At 43.1% G+C, this 18,825-nt stretch overlaps 2 protein-coding genes across 4 annotated transcripts in view; both read left to right on the plus strand.

Annotated features, from left to right (window-relative positions):
• LOC106610889 (centrosomal protein of 170 kDa) overlaps nt 1-10,992 on the plus strand; it is an 85,992-nt gene extending 75,000 nt beyond the window's left edge. The window contains 6 exon segments of the mRNA XM_014210552.2: nt 5,292-5,550; nt 6,393-6,594; nt 8,178-8,428; nt 8,537-8,630; nt 8,773-8,824; nt 8,990-10,992. Coding sequence (XP_014066027.1) covers nt 5,292-5,550; nt 6,393-6,594; nt 8,178-8,428; nt 8,537-8,630; nt 8,773-8,824; nt 8,990-9,246 — 1,115 coding nt within the window. The 3' untranslated portion in view covers nt 9,247-10,992.
• Nucleotides 10,993-12,452: 1,460 nt separating this feature from the next.
• On the plus strand, nt 12,453-18,594 carry dync2li1 (dynein, cytoplasmic 2, light intermediate chain 1). 3 transcript variants are annotated; one of them, XM_014210574.2, is made up of 13 exons: nt 12,454-12,633; nt 12,900-13,035; nt 13,699-13,733; nt 13,828-13,897; nt 13,981-14,069; nt 14,198-14,393; nt 14,501-14,569; nt 16,519-16,596; nt 16,857-16,936; nt 17,105-17,175; nt 17,305-17,402; nt 17,498-17,593; nt 18,406-18,594. In XM_014210574.2, exons 1-13 carry the CDS (start codon nt 12,620-12,622, stop codon nt 18,466-18,468), a joined length of 1,095 nt encoding a protein of 364 aa, XP_014066049.1. In that variant the 5' UTR covers nt 12,454-12,619; the 3' UTR covers nt 18,469-18,594. The 3 variants fall into 3 exon arrangements, with proteins under 3 accessions (XP_014066057.1, XP_014066049.1, XP_014066052.1); XM_014210577.2 differs by having other exon boundaries at nt 12,903-13,035; XM_014210582.2 differs by lacking the exon at nt 16,519-16,596 and having other exon boundaries at nt 12,453-12,633.
• Nucleotides 18,595-18,825: the final 231 nt, after the last annotated feature.

Genomic DNA, 18,825 nt, shown 5'->3' on the forward strand with positions numbered 1-18,825 from the left:
TGTGGTGGTGTTTAGTGTGTGTGTGTGTGTGTGTGTGTGTGGTGGTGTTTAGTGTGTGTGTGGTGGTGTTTAGTGTGTGTGTGTGTGTGTGGTGGGGTGTTTAGTGTGTGTGTGGTGGGGTGTTTAGTGTGTGTGTGTGTGTGTGGTGGTGTTCAGTGTGTGTGTGGTGGGGTGTTTAGTGTGTGTGTGTGTGTGTGGTGGTGTTTAGTGTGTGTGTGGTGGGGTGTTTAGTGTGTGTGGTGGTTAGTGTGTGTGGTGGTGTTGTTTAGTGTGTGTTGTGGTGTTGTTTAGTGTGTGTGGTGTGGTAGTGTTTAGTGTGTTTGTGTGGTGGTGTTTTGTGGTGATGTTTAGTGTGTGGTGTATAGTGTGTGTGTGTGTGTGTGTGTGTGGTGGTGTGTGTGTGTGTGTGTGTGTGTGTGTTTAGTGTGTGTGTGTGTGGTGGTGTTTTGTGTGTGTGTGTGGTGGTGGTTAGATTTTAATAATTAGCTGCTTGATAAGCTGAACCAGGTTAGTTACAACTGGGGTTGGAGCAAAAACCTACAGGAGGGTAGCTCTCCTGGAACAGGGTTGGAGAGCCCTGGTGTAAACCTACAGGAGGTTAGCTCTCCTGGAACAGGGTTGGAGAGCCCTGGTGTAAACCTACAGGAGGTTAGCTCTCCAGGAGCAGGGTTGGAGAGCCCTGGTGTAAACCTACTGGAGGTTAGCTCTCCAGGAGCAGGGTTGGAGAGCCCTGGTGTAAACCTACAGGAGGTTAGCTCTCCAGCAGCAGGGTTGGAGAGCCCTGGTGTAAACCTACAGGAGGTTAGCTCTCCAGGAGCAGGGTTGGAGAGCCCCGGTGTAAACCTACAGGAGGTTAGCTCTCCAGGAGCAGGGTTGGAGAGCCCCGGTGTAAACCTACAGGAGGTTAGCTCTCCAGGAGCAGGGTTGGGGAGCCCCGGTTTAAACCTACAGGAGGGTAGCTTTCCAGGAATAGGGTTGGGGAGCCCCGGTGTAAACCTACAGGAGGGTAGCTTTCCAGGAATAGGGTTGGGGAGCCCCGGTGTAAACCTACAGGAGGGTAGCTTTCCAGGAATAGGGTTGGGGAGCCCCGGTGTAAACCTACAGGAGGGTAGCTTTCCAGGAATAGGGTTGGGGAGTCCCGGTGTAAACCTACAGGAGGGTAGCTTTCCAGGAATAGGGTTGGGGAGCCCTGGTCTAAATCCTATGGCCACAAGTTTCAAATTGGCTAGAAGTGACATTGTTATCGGCCAAAGCTGACTGATCTTTTAGTGTATCTTAATTGACAATACAGAGCCAAACAGATTAAGACAATTGCCACTGAGGGAACCTAACCTCATTGCTGATGCAAAACATAAGCAATGTTGTGATTAGCACTGGGCTCTGTTGTTTAGGGGACTGTACTCCCTCTAGTGGAAATGGTTTTTTAAGACATTGCCATAGCATATTAGAACTTGTCATGTAGTTAAGATGTTACTACAGTGAATCCAATTGATATACACTGCTCAAAAAAATAAAGGGAACACTTAAACAACACAATGTAACTCCAAGTCAATCACACTTCTGTGAAATCAAACTGTCCACTTAGGAAGCAACACTGATTGACAATAAATGTCACATGCTGTTGTGCAAATGGAATAGACAACAGGTGGAAATTATAGGCAATTAGCAAGACACCCCCAATAAAGGAGTGGTTCTGCAGGTGTGGACCACAGACCACTTCTCAGTTCCTATGCTTCCTGGCTGAAGTTTTGGTCACTTTTGAATGCTGGCGGTGCTTTCACTCTAGTGGTAGCATGAGACGGAGTCTACAACCCACACAAGTGGCTCAGGTAGTGCAGCTCATCCAGGATGGCACATCAATGCGAGCTGTGGCAAGAAGGTTTGCTGTGTCTGTCAGCGTAGTGTCCAGAGCATGGAGGCGCTACCAGAAGACAGGCCAGTACATCAGGAGACGTGGAGGAGGCCGTAGGAGGGCAACAACCCAGCAGCAGGACCGCTACCTCCGCCTTTGTGCAAGGAGGAGCAGGAGAAGCACTGCCAGAGCCCTGCAAAATGACCTCCAGCAGGCCACAAATGTGCATGTGTCTGCTCAAACGGTCAGAAACAGACTCCATGAGGGTGGTATGAGGGCCCGACGTCCACAGGTGGGGGTTGTGCTTACAGCCCAACACCGTGCAGGACGTTTGGCATTTGCCAGAGAACACCAAGATTGGCAAATTCACCACTGGCGCCCTGTGCTCTTCACAGCTGAAAGCAGGTTCACACTGAGCACATGTGACAGACGTGACAGAGTCTGGAGACGCCGTGGAGAACGTTCTGCTCCCTGCAACATCCTCCAGCATGACCGGTTTGGCGGTGGATCAGTCATGGTGTGGGGTGGCATTTCTTTGGGGGGCCGCACAGCCCTCCATGTGCTCGCCAGAGGTAGCCTGACTGCCATTAGGTACCGAGATGAGATCCTCAGACCCCTTGTGAGACCATATGCTGGTGCGGTTGGCCCTGGGTTCCTCCTAATGCAAGACAATGCTAGACCTCATGTGGCTGGAGTGTGTTAGCAGTTCCTGCAAGAGGAAGGCATTGATGCTATGGACTGGCCCGCCCATTCCCCAGACCTGAATCCAATTGAGCACATCTGGGACATCATGTCTCGCTCCATCCACCAACGCCACGTTGCATCACAGACTGTCCAGGAGTTGGCGGATGCTTTAGTCCAGGTCTGGGAGGAGATCCCTCAGGAGACCATCCGCCACGTCATCAGGAGCATGCCCAGGCATTGTAGGGAGGTCATACAGGCACGTGGAGGCCACACACACTACTGAGCCTCATTTTGACTTGTTTTAAGGACATTACATCAAAGTTGGATCAGCCTGTAGTGTGGTTTTCCACTTTAATTTTGAGTGTGACTCCAAATCCAGACCTCCATGGGTTGATAAATTGGATTTCCATTGATTATTTTTGTGTGATTTTGTTGTCAGCACATTCAACAATGTAAAGAAAAAAATATTTAATAAGATTATTTCTTTCATTCAGATCTAGGATGTGTTGTTTAAGTGTTCCCTTTATTTTTTTGAGCAGTATATTTGAAATCTAGAGAGAGCATTTGGTCAACACTGTACATTACACATTTTGCGTTAATGTGACATTGTGAGAAGCAATAGCTTAACTTGTCTTCCAAGATGTCCATACCCTCTTGTTTGATGCTTGGGTGATGGGGCGCCATCGTTGGATGCTTTTGTTGTGTGTCAGCTGACGGGAATTAGTCTGCCTTTTTAACTGGTGTTTATCATTGTTCCTAATAATGACATTATTAACACAAGCTTGTCAAATGATAGCCTTTCATTCTAGATACAGCCTCAAAATTGCTTCAATTACATTATTTTCATCGTTATGTAAATGGAAAACTTTAAACTGAAACAACAGGCTTAGATTTTATCAGATCCACATCCTTCAACTGAAACGACAGGTTTAGATTCTATCAGATCCACACCCTTCAACTGAAACGACAGGTTTAGATTATATCAGATCCACACCCATCAACTGAAACGACAGGTTTAGATTCTATCAGATCCACACCCATCAACTGAAACGACAGGTTTAGATTATATCAGATCCACACCCTTCAACTGAAATGACAGGTTTAGATTCTATCAGATCCACACACTTCAACTGAAACAAGAGGCTTAGATTCTATCAGATCCACACCCATCAACTGAAACAAGAGGCTTAGATTCTACCAGATCCACACCCATCAACTGAAACAAGAGGTTCAGATTCTACCAGATCCACGCTAGCTGACATCCACATCGCGGTTGTTCTGGTGGTGTTGGAGGTGGAACTGCGTTAGAGCTATCAAATCCACACGCAGCTTCTGGTATTATACCTAAAGCGGACATTGCCATTGGCTGCATGGAGTCACATTAAGAGAAATCCCATGCAGCCTCGTTTACAAGTTTGAACACTGGAATGTGAGATGTAATCCACACCTCCATTAGGCTGATAGAACCTCTCATGATTTCAGCATCATTATTTCTATATATCCTACACTTTCTCCTTCTGAACTTCTAACGGGAGTGGGATGGGTGTGGCTTCCTGACAATGGTCGCAAGAGCAGCTGCTCATTGATTTCACAGCTCCAACACAGTTATGCTTCCGACACGCCAAAACATCAGCTATGCAGGTGTCAGCTATCCCCGGAGTCTACTGACTCATCGCTGCGTCAATCTAAGTAACATAATATAAAAAATCCCCATAAAAATCTATCAGTTTAAGCTGTGTCTCAATCCACCGCATCTGCCTATGTCAGATGGTGGCCGAGCTACAGCGGTGTTTGTCAGACCATGAGACATCTTGAAAAAACGGTCTTCTTGTGAAAATGTCTGTAGCGTCTGAATGGTTTAGCCTACAAAACTATTACGGACACGATGGTGTTCTGCGTTTTGCTCTACGACCCTCACAAGTGTCACGGGACTTGTCTGAAAGGAGTTTTTGTTACAACAAAAATAAGGGGTGAAATATGTGTCCCAAAAAAGATTTCCTGCGCTTTCTTCTATCTCCTAGATATAGGACGGACATTTCAAAATGAATGTGTTATTCAGTGTGTTTCTATGGGCTATGGTAGTAAAGGCCAATTTAAACATTTTATCAAATAAGTACAAACAAAATAAGTATTTTGATACCTAACGGGGTCCTAAAATTTAAAATGAAATCGCTAAATGATCCATGGTATGACCATATTAAAACAATTCTATATGTTAGCTTAATACCCCCCACCCCATGACTTAGACTTTTTTTAAGGCTTGATCCACCATGAGTGGCAGTGACCTCACCTTCTAAAAGAGCAGTAGTCACTGGAAACAGGAAACGGACACATTGAAGCACTGGATTCAGGCCTACATAGGATTAAAAGACTCACTATTATAGTGTATTTGAATAGTGAGCAGCTATTCAGGTACTGTGTACCTTCACTGATTACGTGCAACTTAGAGCCACATCCATCTCCACCAGCCTCACGTCAGGCTAACTTGTTGGCCACGACCACACTATCTTGTCATGATTTGACTTTGTCCCGACATTGTAGTGCCACTGTAAAACACATCTATCTTGTAGAGGAGAGTAGGCCCGAAAACACATCTATCTTGTCATGATTTGTGTAGAGATCAGAGTCTGCTTGGCTTGCTTTAAGATAGAATGCTTTAGACAATGTGAGCATCCGCTGCTTTTTGAATAACTGAAATACCCTCAAATACAGTTATCAAGAGATAATTGTGTTGTATCTTTCTCCCTGACCTTAGCCTCTAACAGGTGGAGACGATTGCCCCCAGAGTATGGATCCACCTCCGAGGAGGAGTTTGGCTCCAACAGAACCTCCCCCAAACCCGGGCGCCCCCTGCGCCCACACCCGGTCCTGAGGGGTACCAGACTGGGGGGCTCCACCAGCAGCCTTAACTCTGGTCAGGTTGGCCCTGGAGGCGTGGTCCTCAAACACCGCATGAGAGAACAACAGGAGGAGGACGTCAAGGACTGGACCGCTCACAGCGAGGAGATTGCCAGGTACTCATCTACTGAAGCTTATACACACGACGGCATGTGTACACACACACACACACACACACACAAGGAAGCTCAGTTCAGTTTATATGCCTCATGGACATGGCACAGGTGGTAAATATGATCTGGAGATAGGGCATCCCCAGGAATAGGTTAGTGTTTTTACTCTCATTAAACAATTGTGATCTTTAGTTAGTCCACTCTAACTGAGGTGTTCTGTTTTGTCAAGCTGTAATAAATGGTTCCCGACTCAGCAGGGACTTTCACATAGTATGATGGTCATGAGAGAGAACCATCCCACTGGGCAAAAACTGGTTGAATCAACGTTGTTTCCACAAAAAAATGTAAGTGGAAAACTGATTGGATTTGGATCAGGGAGACTGAACTGGGCAGACAGCAGTGAGAAAAGGACAGATTCATACTGCCTCAGAGCAAGCACAAGGAATTTCTTACAAAAGAAGGGGCCTGCATCAGACAAGGAGATTGAAAGTAATGGAAGATAACGTTATGTTATCGCAAGCATCTCTTAGTGTAAACATTTTTTAGTTAAGGTTCCCTGCATACAATGCTTGTGTAGGATATTGTCGTTTACAAGTGAATATTGTCAATTCACTTCGGCCTCTAGATGGAGGTTAGACAATTTTCAATCTTTAGAATGGTTCTATGTGCTGTGTCAATTGATTATACAGTAGGCTAAATGCTTTTTGTTGAGGCTGACTTACAGAAGTTCCTCAATGTCTAATGAGTAGTCTTAGGTAATACTGTATCATTGTGAGATATCTGTGTGTGTACTGATTTAGAGAAGTGTTCCAGCAGCCTGTCTGGTTATTTCCCTGTGTGCGTAGGATCAGTCAAGACCTGACCAAGGACCTGGCCATCCTTGCCCGGGAGATCCACGATGTGGCCGGAGAGATCGACTCAGTCAGCTCCTCTGGCACGGCTCCCAGCACCACTGTCAGCACCGCCGCCACCACACCCGGCTCCACCATTGACACCCACGAAGTGGTAGGCCGCACGCAGGAGGGCACGCAGGAGGGCTTGCAAAAGGTGTTTGACTTCTTCCTTCCTTCTACTACTAATGCTCAACATACTGCTTCAGCATCACTTTGGCTTTGATCTGCTGCAGAAGGTGTGGACTGTGAACTGGCATTATGCTTTGATCTGCTGCAGAAGGTGGGACTGGGAACTGGCATTATGCTTTGATCTGCTGCAGAAGGTGGGACTATGAACTGGCATTATGCTTTGATCTGCTGCAGAAGGTGGGACTGTGAACTGGCATTATGCTTTGATCTGCAGAAGATGTGGACTGTGAACTGGCATTATGCTTTGATCTGCTGCAGAAGGTGTGGACTGTGAACTGGCATTATGCTTTGATCAGCTGCAGAAGGTGTGGACTGTGAACTGGCATTATGTTTTGATCTGCTGCAGAAGGTGTGGACTGTGAACTGGCATTATGCTTTGATCTGCTGCAGAAGGTGGGACTGTGAACTGGCATTATGCTTTGATCAGCTGCAGAAGGTGTGGACTGTGAACTGGCGTTATGCTTTGAGCAGCTGCAGAAGGTGTGGACTGTGAACTGGCATTATGCTTTGATCTGCAGAAGGTGTGGACTGAACTGGCATTATGCTTTGATCTGCTGCAGAAGGTGTGACTGTGAACTGGCATTATGCTTTGATCTGCAGAAGGTGGGACTGTGAACTGGCAGTATGCTTTGATCTGCAGAAGGTGGGACTGTGAACTGGCAGTATGCTTTGATCTGCAGAAGGTGGGACTGTGAACTGGCAGTATGCGTTGATCAGCTGCAGAAGGTGTGGACTGTGAACTGGCAGTATGCTTTGATCTGCTGCAGGAGGTGTGGACTGTGAACTGGCATTATGCTTTGATCTGCTGCAGAAGGTGTGGACTGTGAACTGGCATTATGCTTTGATCTGCTGCAGAAGGTGTGGACTGTGAACTGGCATTATGCTTTGATCTGCTGCAGAAGGTGGGACTGTGAACTGGCGTTATGCTTTGATCTGCTGCAGAAGGTGTGAACTGGCAGTATGCTTTGATCAGCTGCAGGAGGTGTGGACTGTGAACTGGCATTATGCTTTGATCTGCTGCAGAAGGTGGGATTGTGAACTGGCAGTATGCTTTGATCAGCTGCAGGAGGTGTGGACTGTGAACTGGCATTATGCTTTGATCTGCTGCAGAAGGTGGGACTGTGAACTGGCATTATGCTTTGATCTGCTGCAGAAGGTGTGGACTGTGAACTGGCGTTATGCTTTGATCAGCTGCAGAAGGTGGGACTGTGAACTGGCATTATGCTTTGATCAGCTGCAGGAGGTGTGGACTGTGAACTGGCATTATGCTTTGAGCTTTCCTCTATCCCATTTTGAGTATGCTATATACTGTTTAGATATAATTAAAATGTGTATATTAAAATGTTATTAACGAGCTTTCATTGACCTTTCTCTGCTAACTTCTTTAATACCTAATTAATCTAACTCATATTATGATAATCTGTAGCATAGTGATAGTATACATTAATACCGAGTAGATACAGTATAACATGCTTAAGTTGTGGAAACCACAGCATCATACAGATGCCACATATAACTGACCCTCATCACTTCCTCTTCCCCTCATAGCTGATTGACTGTGTGTTTGACGAGAGCCTCAACTTCAGGAAAATCCCTCCCGTTTTGCAGAGCAAGGCCCCTGAGATAAACGGACGCGCTGTGCCGCAGCGCCCCCGCGCCCCAGACAGCCTGGACAGCGTCCTCCAGAGACGCACATGGAACAGAGATGAGGCAGTGTTGGACAGTCTGCTGCTCACATCTGTCTCTCAGCTGTCAGCCCAAATCAGACAGTCTGTTGACAAAACAGCAGGAAAAATACGGTAACAATCAAGCTCTTTATGTTGTTTATCTCTATATCTGACATTCACAAGAGATCAAGGAGATGTTAGCAAAGCAAGTCTTAGCTCTATGAACTATGATTTTTCCAGAATATTGTTCAAAGACAAGGACAGGAATTGGGATGAGATTGAGAGCAAACTCCGATCTGACAGCGACATACCACTCCTCAAAACCTCTAACAAGGTAAGGAAAAAACAGGTTGTACATGTATTTTTTCATTATTGTAATTTTTTTTAAAAAAGCATCATAACAAAGCAACTTTTATAAGGAAGATACTTTTATTCCTCTCTAATGTCATGACTTCCCCTTACTTCTCTTGGAATAGGACATCTCCTCTATCGTCTTGGAGCTGAAGAGAGTGGAGAAGCAGCTACAAGGTGTGAGAGCACGGCAGACCACCGCTAAGAGGAATGTGCATTGCAAATAGATTGACTTATACACACATTAGTTTCACTACATGCATTCCACCTGCTTCAACATATATGATCAAAACCAAACAAAAGCTCATCTTTTTCAACCATTCTCCTGTATTTCTCATACAGTGATAAATGTTATGGTGGATCCTGAAGGCACCCTGGATGCCCTGAGCAGCCTTGACCTGACCAGCCCCCTTACACCCATGCCCTCTCCTGGTTCTCAGGGGCCCCAGAAGACCCTCCCAGGCCCTGCAGCCAAGGGCTACACCGCCTCCTCGGCACCCACTAAGGGGTCAGGGTCTGTGTCAGCCAGAGACCTGGGAAGCCTGCACTTCAACCGCATCCACCCCAGTGGAGAAGAGAGTGACATCACTCAGAAGTGAGGAGGTTCCCACCCTCTGCGATGCTTCGTATATAGAACACCTGCCTCAAAGAACAATTTCCCCTCTTTCGGGAATATTTCAGGATGAACATCCACCACCCTATAACCAGTAACCTACCAAAGCTAACAGTAAAGAGTTTTTTTTATGTGAGCCAAGTTTTCAAACGTGAAATAAGTGTACAGTGGAGCAAACTCAAAATGTTACTTATTGTATTTTGAACAGTAATTTGTCTGTTTTGCTGGTAATCTGTTTTCTATCTATTTTCTGCACACATTTGTCTAAAATACAGAATTTCAACTTCTCTGAGCAATTCTGTACCCAGAGAATCTTACACATTATTATGGTGAAATGCAATTTACAGTAAAAAATGTTTCTACTGTTTGAAACGATTTAAGACTGTTACAGTACCATGTTAAACTATGTTACAGTACAGTGATGCTTGTATGTAGCCTAAACGATTCATTTTTGGAACACGACACAAACGAACCTCCGTTGGCTCCGTTTGCGTAGACTGTGTAGAGCCCTTAAGCCTGGTCCTTGACCTGAATTACGTATTTCATATGATTTGCATTACTTGATATTTTTCCTGTTACGACTATGCAGTATCTTTGTAAACTGGAAGTGAAAATGAAAATGTGACGTTGACCAGATCTTTTTCATCTTGGACTGTTCTGAATCCCTCCTCTTTACTGTAGTACTTTATACAGTAACATGAGTCCATAATCGTTTACAAGATGTACACCCAGAATGGCCTTTGTTGGAGAGAGCTGGTTGGTCTTCTATCAAAAGGACCTCTGTCTGTTTAGTGTTGATTTACAAGGACTTTAAATTGGTCTTTAAAATTGTATGAAACAACATGACTGCAACAAAGTTACCGTCAAAGCTTCATTAGCTGTAACCACTGTCATTAAAGAAGTTACTGTCAAAGTTGCATTAGCTATACCCACTGTCATTACTACATATATGAATGATGATCATAAGACTTCTATAGCAAGCCTTTTACTGACATTGAATCGCTCACTATTCTACATTTCCATAAGGGAGGATGTTTTCATGTACTCATACAGTATGTGTGTATAGACTTGACATCCTCACTGCGTTTTCTGCTTCTCTTTAGTTCCCTTTTGGAGGGTTAGCCTGACCATTTTACAAGCCTTTCATGTAAAGTTATGTGTCATAGAATAAAATGTATTCAAGATAGTGCAACAGTATTTAGATACTTAAGCAATAGTGAAGTTAGGTACCAGAAGACATGCTCCATCTTTTCTGCTTCATATACAGACTTTGATGTCACTAAGTGCCCAGTTTGAATATTAAAATGGCATAATGTTTTTTAAAGATGAGGAATCATCAAGAGTGGGCTGAAATTGTATAATTTGTCAAATGTGTCAAAAGCTCTTCAAGTGTCACCGTGAGTGGTTTTACGAATTCAAAAGGACAAAACCAAAAACCTAAATAGAACAGATGATATCAGAATGAGATGCCTCTGTACCTATCCTCTGCACACCATGTTTGTCAGTATATTACATTAAAAAAGAAAGTGATGGGAATAATGAAATGCTCGGTATACTTTTTTTGTTAATTTGAAAGTTTACACATCTTATCAGTTTTACTTCTCTGTTTCATGTTTTGTATAAACCACCATTTTATTTATTTTGTTAATTCAATGTATTTTATTGTTGCAATTCATGTTTTTTGTTATGTTACTTTTTTTCAATGAAATAAAACGTTTAGATTCTTCCCTTATTTACATGGATTTTTGCTGTAGAAACAAGACAGGTTGGTTTTCAATGAGTTATAGTTTGCACACCTATTTCATGGTGACTCGTATGTTTTCATACTGAGCAGTTTTTAGACTGCTTTGTTTGCTCACCTTAACACTGATGATGGTTTGATACCTAAACATTTGTATTTTGTTTTTCACCTTTCATTTATGCACTTTTCTGCTCAATGCACTTTTTGGGAATAATCATGTCCAAATCAATCGTCTGTATTTTTGCAACCTCCGTTTTGGATTTGTCCACAAAGTGTGAGGGGTCTCCATCTCTCCTAGTAATCTTGTTGTGTAACCTATACACCTGTAACATAAACTATTTGATATAAGGACATTTAAATAGCGCAGACAGCCATCCATAATTGCTCTGCCTTAGCATTTTAAAAAGTCAGGAAAAATGTATGAGTAAAATTTCCTTTAGGAATGTACCAGAGTAAAAGCAAAAGTTGTCACAAATATAAATACTTAAGTAAAGTACAGATACCCCTAAAACTAGCCTACTTAAAGGAATACTCCAAAAACGGAATTTTGGTATTTGTTTCATTAGTCCATTGTTGACATAGTTCCAAAATGTTTTGCTTGTCAGCAATCAAGTTTTCAAGATATGTAACTTTCAAAATACCGAAATCATACAGAAATCTTCCCCATAAGGTATTTTGAAAGTTACATATCTTAAAAACTTGATTGCTGACAAGCAAAACATTTTGTAACTTGCTGACTTCCAAGACTTGTGAGCTACTGCCTGGGATTTAGCTAAGCAGGGGTAACATTTCACTCTTGGAAGACTCAGGTTTGTACATAATTCTCAGCCGTTAGCTTCGTCCACGACTGCCTCGTGAACTATAATCCTGACGCTGTGTTTTAACTTTTAATAACATTAATAATCATCGCATGCGATATGGCTTTCAAAACATATGGCCCTTATCTTTCATCAGCGAGAAAGAATCCTTTTTAAAAAAGTAATATTTAACTGTAGCAGTTAGAGATCCATACAGCTATGGAGCCTCCATCCTACTAAACTACACTGTAGCAGTTACAGATCCATACAGCTATAGGGGCATCCATCCTACTAAACTACACTGTAGCAGTAACACATCCATACAGCTATGGGGCCTCCATGCGACCAAACTACACTTCTCCAGTTACGCTTAGACACAGGTGTTCATAACATGCTCGATAGCTAATTAGCACATTGTCATCCTTTTTTTTCTGCAGATCTGGCTGTGTGGGAACACATAATCCCTATCAAGGTGTCTCCATTTTTAACTGTGAATAGATTTTGTATTTCTCGCTGATATGAAAGATAAGGTCCTTATGATTCTAAAACTGTACATCCATCACCAAAAAGTACAGAATTACTGTGGCTCATCCTGTAAATTATTATGTTTTTCATCTAACGTTAGTCTCTGACTCTTGAAACTGCCTTTCCCACAAACCCTTTGGGCAAAGTGCTAAATTCCATCATCGAACTGCGACGTTGCCCAGCGCAACGTTTACCGATCTGAGGCGACTGACATTTAAACGTTAAGCTAGACTTTCATATTTTCAAACAACGGGGCAATCAAACTCAAGTCTTTACATTTAATTTAAAGGTAGTCAATGCCAAAGATAAGGTAAGATCTTGTTTGCCACTTTGGTCTTCCAATTGTGCATGTTTTTCTAAACTAACGTTAGCTAACTAGCTAGTAGCAGCAGAGGACCGTCCTTTTTAGCAAAACATTTAACCACAGTTAAACGGGGGTTAGCTAGTTACCAGTATATTTGATATAATGTTACGCTAGCTAATGTGAGCTAGCTACTCAGCTATTAACAACGTTGTTATGGGCGACAACAAACTATCAGAATGAACAAATAAGGTTACATCGTAACTTTTGTCTAGTAGTGACACGCTGTGGGAGTTGGCCTCTGCGGAGGTTCAGAGTCGGGAGGACGGGAAAGGAGGGGAGGAGGATGGCGGAGTTGATCCAGTGTCACTCAACGAGAGAACCGTGTTCTTCATTGGGAATAAAGAAGGGGTAAGTTGTAGCCATCTTTATGACTGTGTGTCTGGAGAAACTAGCTAACAGTCCTCCTAATAGTGAGATCCGGGTTCTCTAAATCTGGTCCTGGAGAGCTACTGGGTGTGAAGGGTTTTGTTCCAGCACAGCAGTAACCTACAAATCAATTTTATGTGTCACATACACATGATTAGCAGATGTTAATGCGAGTGTAGCGAAATGCTTGTGCTTCTAGTTCCAACAGTGCAGTAATACCAAACAATTCCCCAACAACTACCTAATACACACAAATCTAAAGGGTTGAATGAGAATATGTACATGTAAGTATATGGATGAGCGATGGCCGAGCGGCATAGGCAAGGTGCAATAGATGGTATGAATTACAGTATATGCATGTGATATGAGTAATGTACGATATGTAAACATTATTAAAGTGGCATTATTTACAGTGCATTGTATAAAGTGACTAGTGATCCATTTCTTAAAGTGGCCAGTGAGTGGGTCTCAATGTAGGCAGCAGCCTCTCTGAGTTAGTGATTGCTGTTTAGCAGTCTGATGGCCTTGAGAGAGGCCTGGCTTCGATGCACCCGTACTGACCTCGCCTTCTGGATGGTAGTGGTGTGAACAGGCAGTGGCTCGGGTGGTTGATATCCTTGATAATCATATTCCCCCCCCTCTTAGGGTAAAACTACAATTTTGCTCCGGTGCCTCGACAGGTGAGTTTATTCTCAGTACCACTGATGTATTTTTATAGTAAGATACTAGCATAGCTGTCTCTATTACTGTGAATTATATGTTGTTCTCTTCTAGGGATGAACCTCCTAAACCAACTCTAGCGTTGGAGTACACCTTTGGTAGACGGGCGCGAGGACACAACACAGTATGACACCGCTTTCATTTGTACAATTCCAGGGAGCTGATGGTGTGTGATTATCAGTCTGACCTGTTGTTCTCCTCCTCCAGCCCAAAGACATAGCTCACCTGTGGGAGCTGGGTGGAGGTACCTCCCTATCAGACCTGGTTCAGATCCCCATCACTGCTCAGAATGTCAGGTCAGTCCCAGTCCCACTACCTAAACTGCTTCTTAAATGAGTAGTTCATCACATGCCCTCTTCTCTAAAGCCACTCTGCAGAGACATTGTGCTGATGAAAGTAAAGAGGTCTATGTGTGATTTCTCAGGTCTCTGTCTGTGGTGCTGGTTCTGGACCTGTCCAAGCCCAATGCTCTATGGGGAACCATGGAGAGGCTGCTTCAGACAACACGGACCCAGGTGGAGAAAGCTTGCTCCAAGCAACAAAGGACAGTAGAGTCCAAAGCTGGGTCCAAGCAGCAGGCCCAGAACAGACCCCCAATGGTTCTCCCTAAAGACCACCCGGTAAGACAACAACTTTTTCTAGTAGCTATGATTTTAAAAAAGCACAGCATTATTAATGTAAAAGGAGTCTTTGCTACATAGACTATTAACTCTGAGTCTCCCAACAGGACAGAGAGCTGATCAACCCCTTCCCTGTTCCACTGCTGATTATTGGCAGCAAGTTTGATATATTTCAGGTGAGATATGTTTTCTACTCATCTGAGAGGTATTGATAAGTACACTACGGTCAAATGTTTTAGAACACCTACTCATTCTAGGGTTTTTCTTTATTTTGACTATTTTCTACATTGTAGAATAATAGTGAGACATCAAAACTATGATATAACACATATGGAATCATGTAGTAACCAAAAAAAGTGTCAAGCAAATAATATATTTTGTATTTGAGATTCTTCAAATAGCCACCCTTTGCCTTTTTTTAAATTTATTTTAAATTTTAAATTTATTTAACTAGGCAAGTCAGTTAAGAACAAATTCTTATTTTCAATGACGGCCTAGGATCAGTGGGTTAACTGCCTTGATCAGGGGCAGAGCGACAGATTTTTACCTTGTCAGCTCGGGGATTCGATCTTGCAACCTTTCGGTTACTAGTCCAACACTCTAACCACTAGGCTACCTGCCTTGATGACAGCATTGCACACTCTTGGCATTCTCTCAACCAGCTTCATGAGGTAGTCACCTGGAATGCATTTAAATTAACAGGTTTGCCATCCTAAAAGTTAATTTGTGGAATTTATTTCCTTCTTAATGCATTTGAGCCAATCAGTTGTGTTGGGACAAGGTAGGGGGGGTATAGAGAAGATAGCCCTATCTGGTAAAAGACCAAGTACATATTATGGCAAGACCAGCTCAAATAAGCAAAGAAAATGACAGTCCATCATTACTTTAAGACATGAAGGTCAGTCAATACAGAAAATGTCAAGAACTTTTACATTTCTTCAAGTGCAGTTGCAAAAACCATCAAGCGCTATGATGAAACTGTCTCTCATGAGGACCACCACAGGAATGGAAGACACAGTTACCTCTGCTGCAGAGGATAAGTTCATTAGAGTTACCAGCCTCAGAAATTGCAGCCCAAATAAATGCTTCACAGAGTTCAAGTAAGACGCATCTCAACATCAACTGTTCAGAGGAGACTGTGTGAATCAGGCCTTCATGGTTGAATTTCTACAAAGAAACCACTACTAAAGGACACCAATAAGAAAAAGAGACTTGCTTGGGCCAAGAAACACGAGCAATGGACATTAGACTGGTGGAAATGTGTCCTTTGGTCTGGAGTCCAAATTGTAGATTTTTGGTTCCAAACGCCATGTCTTTGTGAGACGCGGTGTGGGGGAACGGATGATCTCTGCATGTGTATTTCCCACCGTAAAGCATGGAGGAGGAGGTGTGATGGTGTGGGGGTGCTTTGCTGGTGACTTATGTGATTTATTTAGAATTCAAGTCACACTTAACCAGCATGGCTACCACAGCATTCTGCAGCGATACGCCATCCCTTCTGGTTTTGGCTTAGTAGGACTATCATTTGTTTTTCAACAGGACAATGACCCAACACACCTCCAGGCAGTGTAAGGGCTATTTTACCAAGAAGGGGAGTGATGGAGTGCTGCATCAGATGACCTGGCCTCCACAATCTGCCGACCTCAACCAAATTGAGATGGTTTGGGGTGAGTTGGACCGCAGAGTGAGGGAAAAGCAGCCAACAAGTGCTCAGCATATGTGGAAACTTCTTCAAGACTGTTGGAAAAGCATTCCAGGTGAAGCTAGTTGAGAGAATGCCAAGAGTGTGCAAAGCTGTCATCAAGGCAAAGGTTGGCTATTTGAAGAATCTCATATAAAATATATTTTGATTTGTTTAACACTTTTTATGTTACTACATGATTCCATATGTGATATTTCATAGTTTTGATGTCTTCAATATTATTCTACAATGTAGAAAAGAGTAAAAATTAAAGAAAAACCGTTGAATAAGTAGGTGTTCTAAAACTTTTGACCGGTAGTGTATATTCACCCTGAAGAATGTAGTTGTTGGATTTGTGTTTACAATTGTTGGCTATTTCTATTGATTTCTGGTTTTGTAGGAAAAGTTGTCCGTATTTGACGGATAAATACATTTTCTTTGTAGGACTTTGACTCTGAGAAGAGGAAAGTGATCTGCAAGACCCTTCGGTTTATTTCTCATTACTACGCAGCTTCTTTAATTGTAAGAACCGTAGGCCTAATAGTCATAATCACAGTTGCCAATGTGCCTATGCATATCAGTATTTCACTGTAGGCTATATCAAACAAGTATCTCAAATGCTATGTATAAGTGATGGTATCGTTTCATTACACAAGATGTTCTTTTCTTTCTGCCTTTCCATCTGTCCATCCTTTCACCTGTCTATTCTCTACCTCACCATCTGTCCATCCTTTCACCTGTCTATTCTCTACCTCACCATCTGTCCATCCTTTCACCTGTAGTTTACCAGCAGCAAGTCTGAGAGCTTGATGTCCAAAACTAAGAGCTTATTCACACAACTAGGATTCGGGACAGAGAAAGGGTAAGAGCTCTACCCTCCATCTGTTTATGCCACAGTTAGTCAATGCCACAGTTTGACAGTGCTGGAATTAGTCATCATTTGAGAGCACTAGACTTAGGCCCAGTATAATTAATGTCCACTGTCATTCAACATTAACACAGATGTACATGTTTCCTCCTATACTGACAGGAAATCTATGTCCTCTGACCTCAGTAAACCTCTACTCATTCCAGCTGGGATGGACTCCTTCAGCCAGATAGGCGAGTTGTGTTTAGCACCCCCTTGTGGTAACAATTATTACGGCAGTGTTAAAGTGCCCTACTGTTTATCATACTGATACTGTGTATGTTATTGTAACATGACACAGTTGATGTCACTCTACTTTTCAGGTTCTCCCCCAACCACAGATGTGGACATTGGGACTCTTCATGCTAAAAACCCTCTAGATCTGTGGAAGAAAGTGTTTGAGGTCGTTTTCCCTCCTGAGGTAATTCCTGCATACGGACAAATACCCTCTCATTCACACACACAGGTTAATATATGTGTGTGTGATACTGATCCATTACTCGTGTCTTCCACCAGAACACCAGTGACCACCACAGAGAGCTGAAGGACCCAGCCAAGGACCCCCAGTATAGTGAGCCCCAGATTGACTCCATGAGGGCCCAGAAAGACACAGTATGAACCCTGTCTTAACTCCAATGTTTCTGATCTGATTGGTCAAAAGAAAAAGTGGGGAAAAAATCAGAATTGGGCTGCCTGTGTAAACGTAACCCTAGGGTTAGAAGAGTTGACTACAGCACACACTGTATGGGTCCATGGAGATTGTCAAGATTATCATGTATTTCTAATCTAGCTCAACCATCTCTACTTGTCTTCTAGTAAGCCCAGTTACACTGCATTGCCCCGTAATAACCCTGAACTAAAGTAACCTCTGGTGTGTATCTGGCTGTCACCAAGAGTCCAGATGATGTTTTATTGTCACTGAATCAGATAGCACTCCCATTGGACAGGGATCATGTGATGGGTGGAGTCAGCCAATAGGAGTTGAGAGACTGGGGTACTGAATCCATGCCAATATACAGAATGTGGATACTAAAGACTCAAACATGTGCCTTGATAGATGAGTCTAGGAACCCAGACAGGGCCATTAGGTGGAACTTGCTTCAGATGCAACCTTTATAGATGGGTTTTTATGAGGTCAGAATTCAGTTCCGGGTCACGCTGAGTTTCATATGTTTTTACCAGCAATATTGATTGACTCTGTCATATACAGCATGTCAGATGTATCACCTAACTGAATCAGTCAGCTGAACCCTGAGCTCAGCATCCAGAACAGCTTTCTGTTATACAGCTTACATTGTTTGACAGTCGTCTTGCATGGTATCCTGACATGGTTTTAACACTATAGGATTCTATAGGATAGATAAACCATGTAGAATGAACCCCAAACACTCATGATAACATTGTGCCTTCTGTCTTTTCTACAGGAACTGGATCAGTACAAGAGAAACATGTCCAAGTCTTGGAAAGGCCTGGAACTGGAGACCTAACTTAATGGACTCATCACCTCTCTCAGCCAATGAGATCAAAAGAACAGAATGTTCTAAAGCACAGACGGATTTCAGCCATGGCAAACACCTGTCCAGTCACTTAATAAACCGTACAGACTTCAGCCATAGCAGACTCCTGTACAGTCATTTAATAAACCCAGAGAACTGCTCCCATTATCATATACTGAAGAACATTTCATATCGATTGTTTTGGATTCATACAGCTGAAGTCGGAAGTTTACATACATCTTAGCCAAATACATTTCAACTAAGTTTTTCACAATTCGTGACATTTAATCAAAGTAAAAATTCCCTGTCTTAGGTCAGTTAGGATCACCACTTTAAGATTGTGGCATG

This window comes from Salmo salar, chromosome ssa01 (assembly GCF_905237065.1).
Source record: "Salmo salar chromosome ssa01, Ssal_v3.1, whole genome shotgun sequence".
Classification (NCBI taxonomy): Eukaryota; Metazoa; Chordata; class Actinopteri; order Salmoniformes; family Salmonidae; genus Salmo; species Salmo salar.

Bases quoted from the DNA above. Each gene is read 5' to 3' on its own strand.
- dync2li1 (XM_014210574.2), top strand. The intron at 13,898-13,980 runs GTATGACACCGC...CTCCTCCTCCAG, and splicing joins GGGCGCGAGGACACAACACA to CCCAAAGACATAGCTCACCT. The intron at 16,597-16,856 runs GTAAGAACCGTA...TTTCACCTGTAG, and splicing joins ACTACGCAGCTTCTTTAATT to TTTACCAGCAGCAAGTCTGA.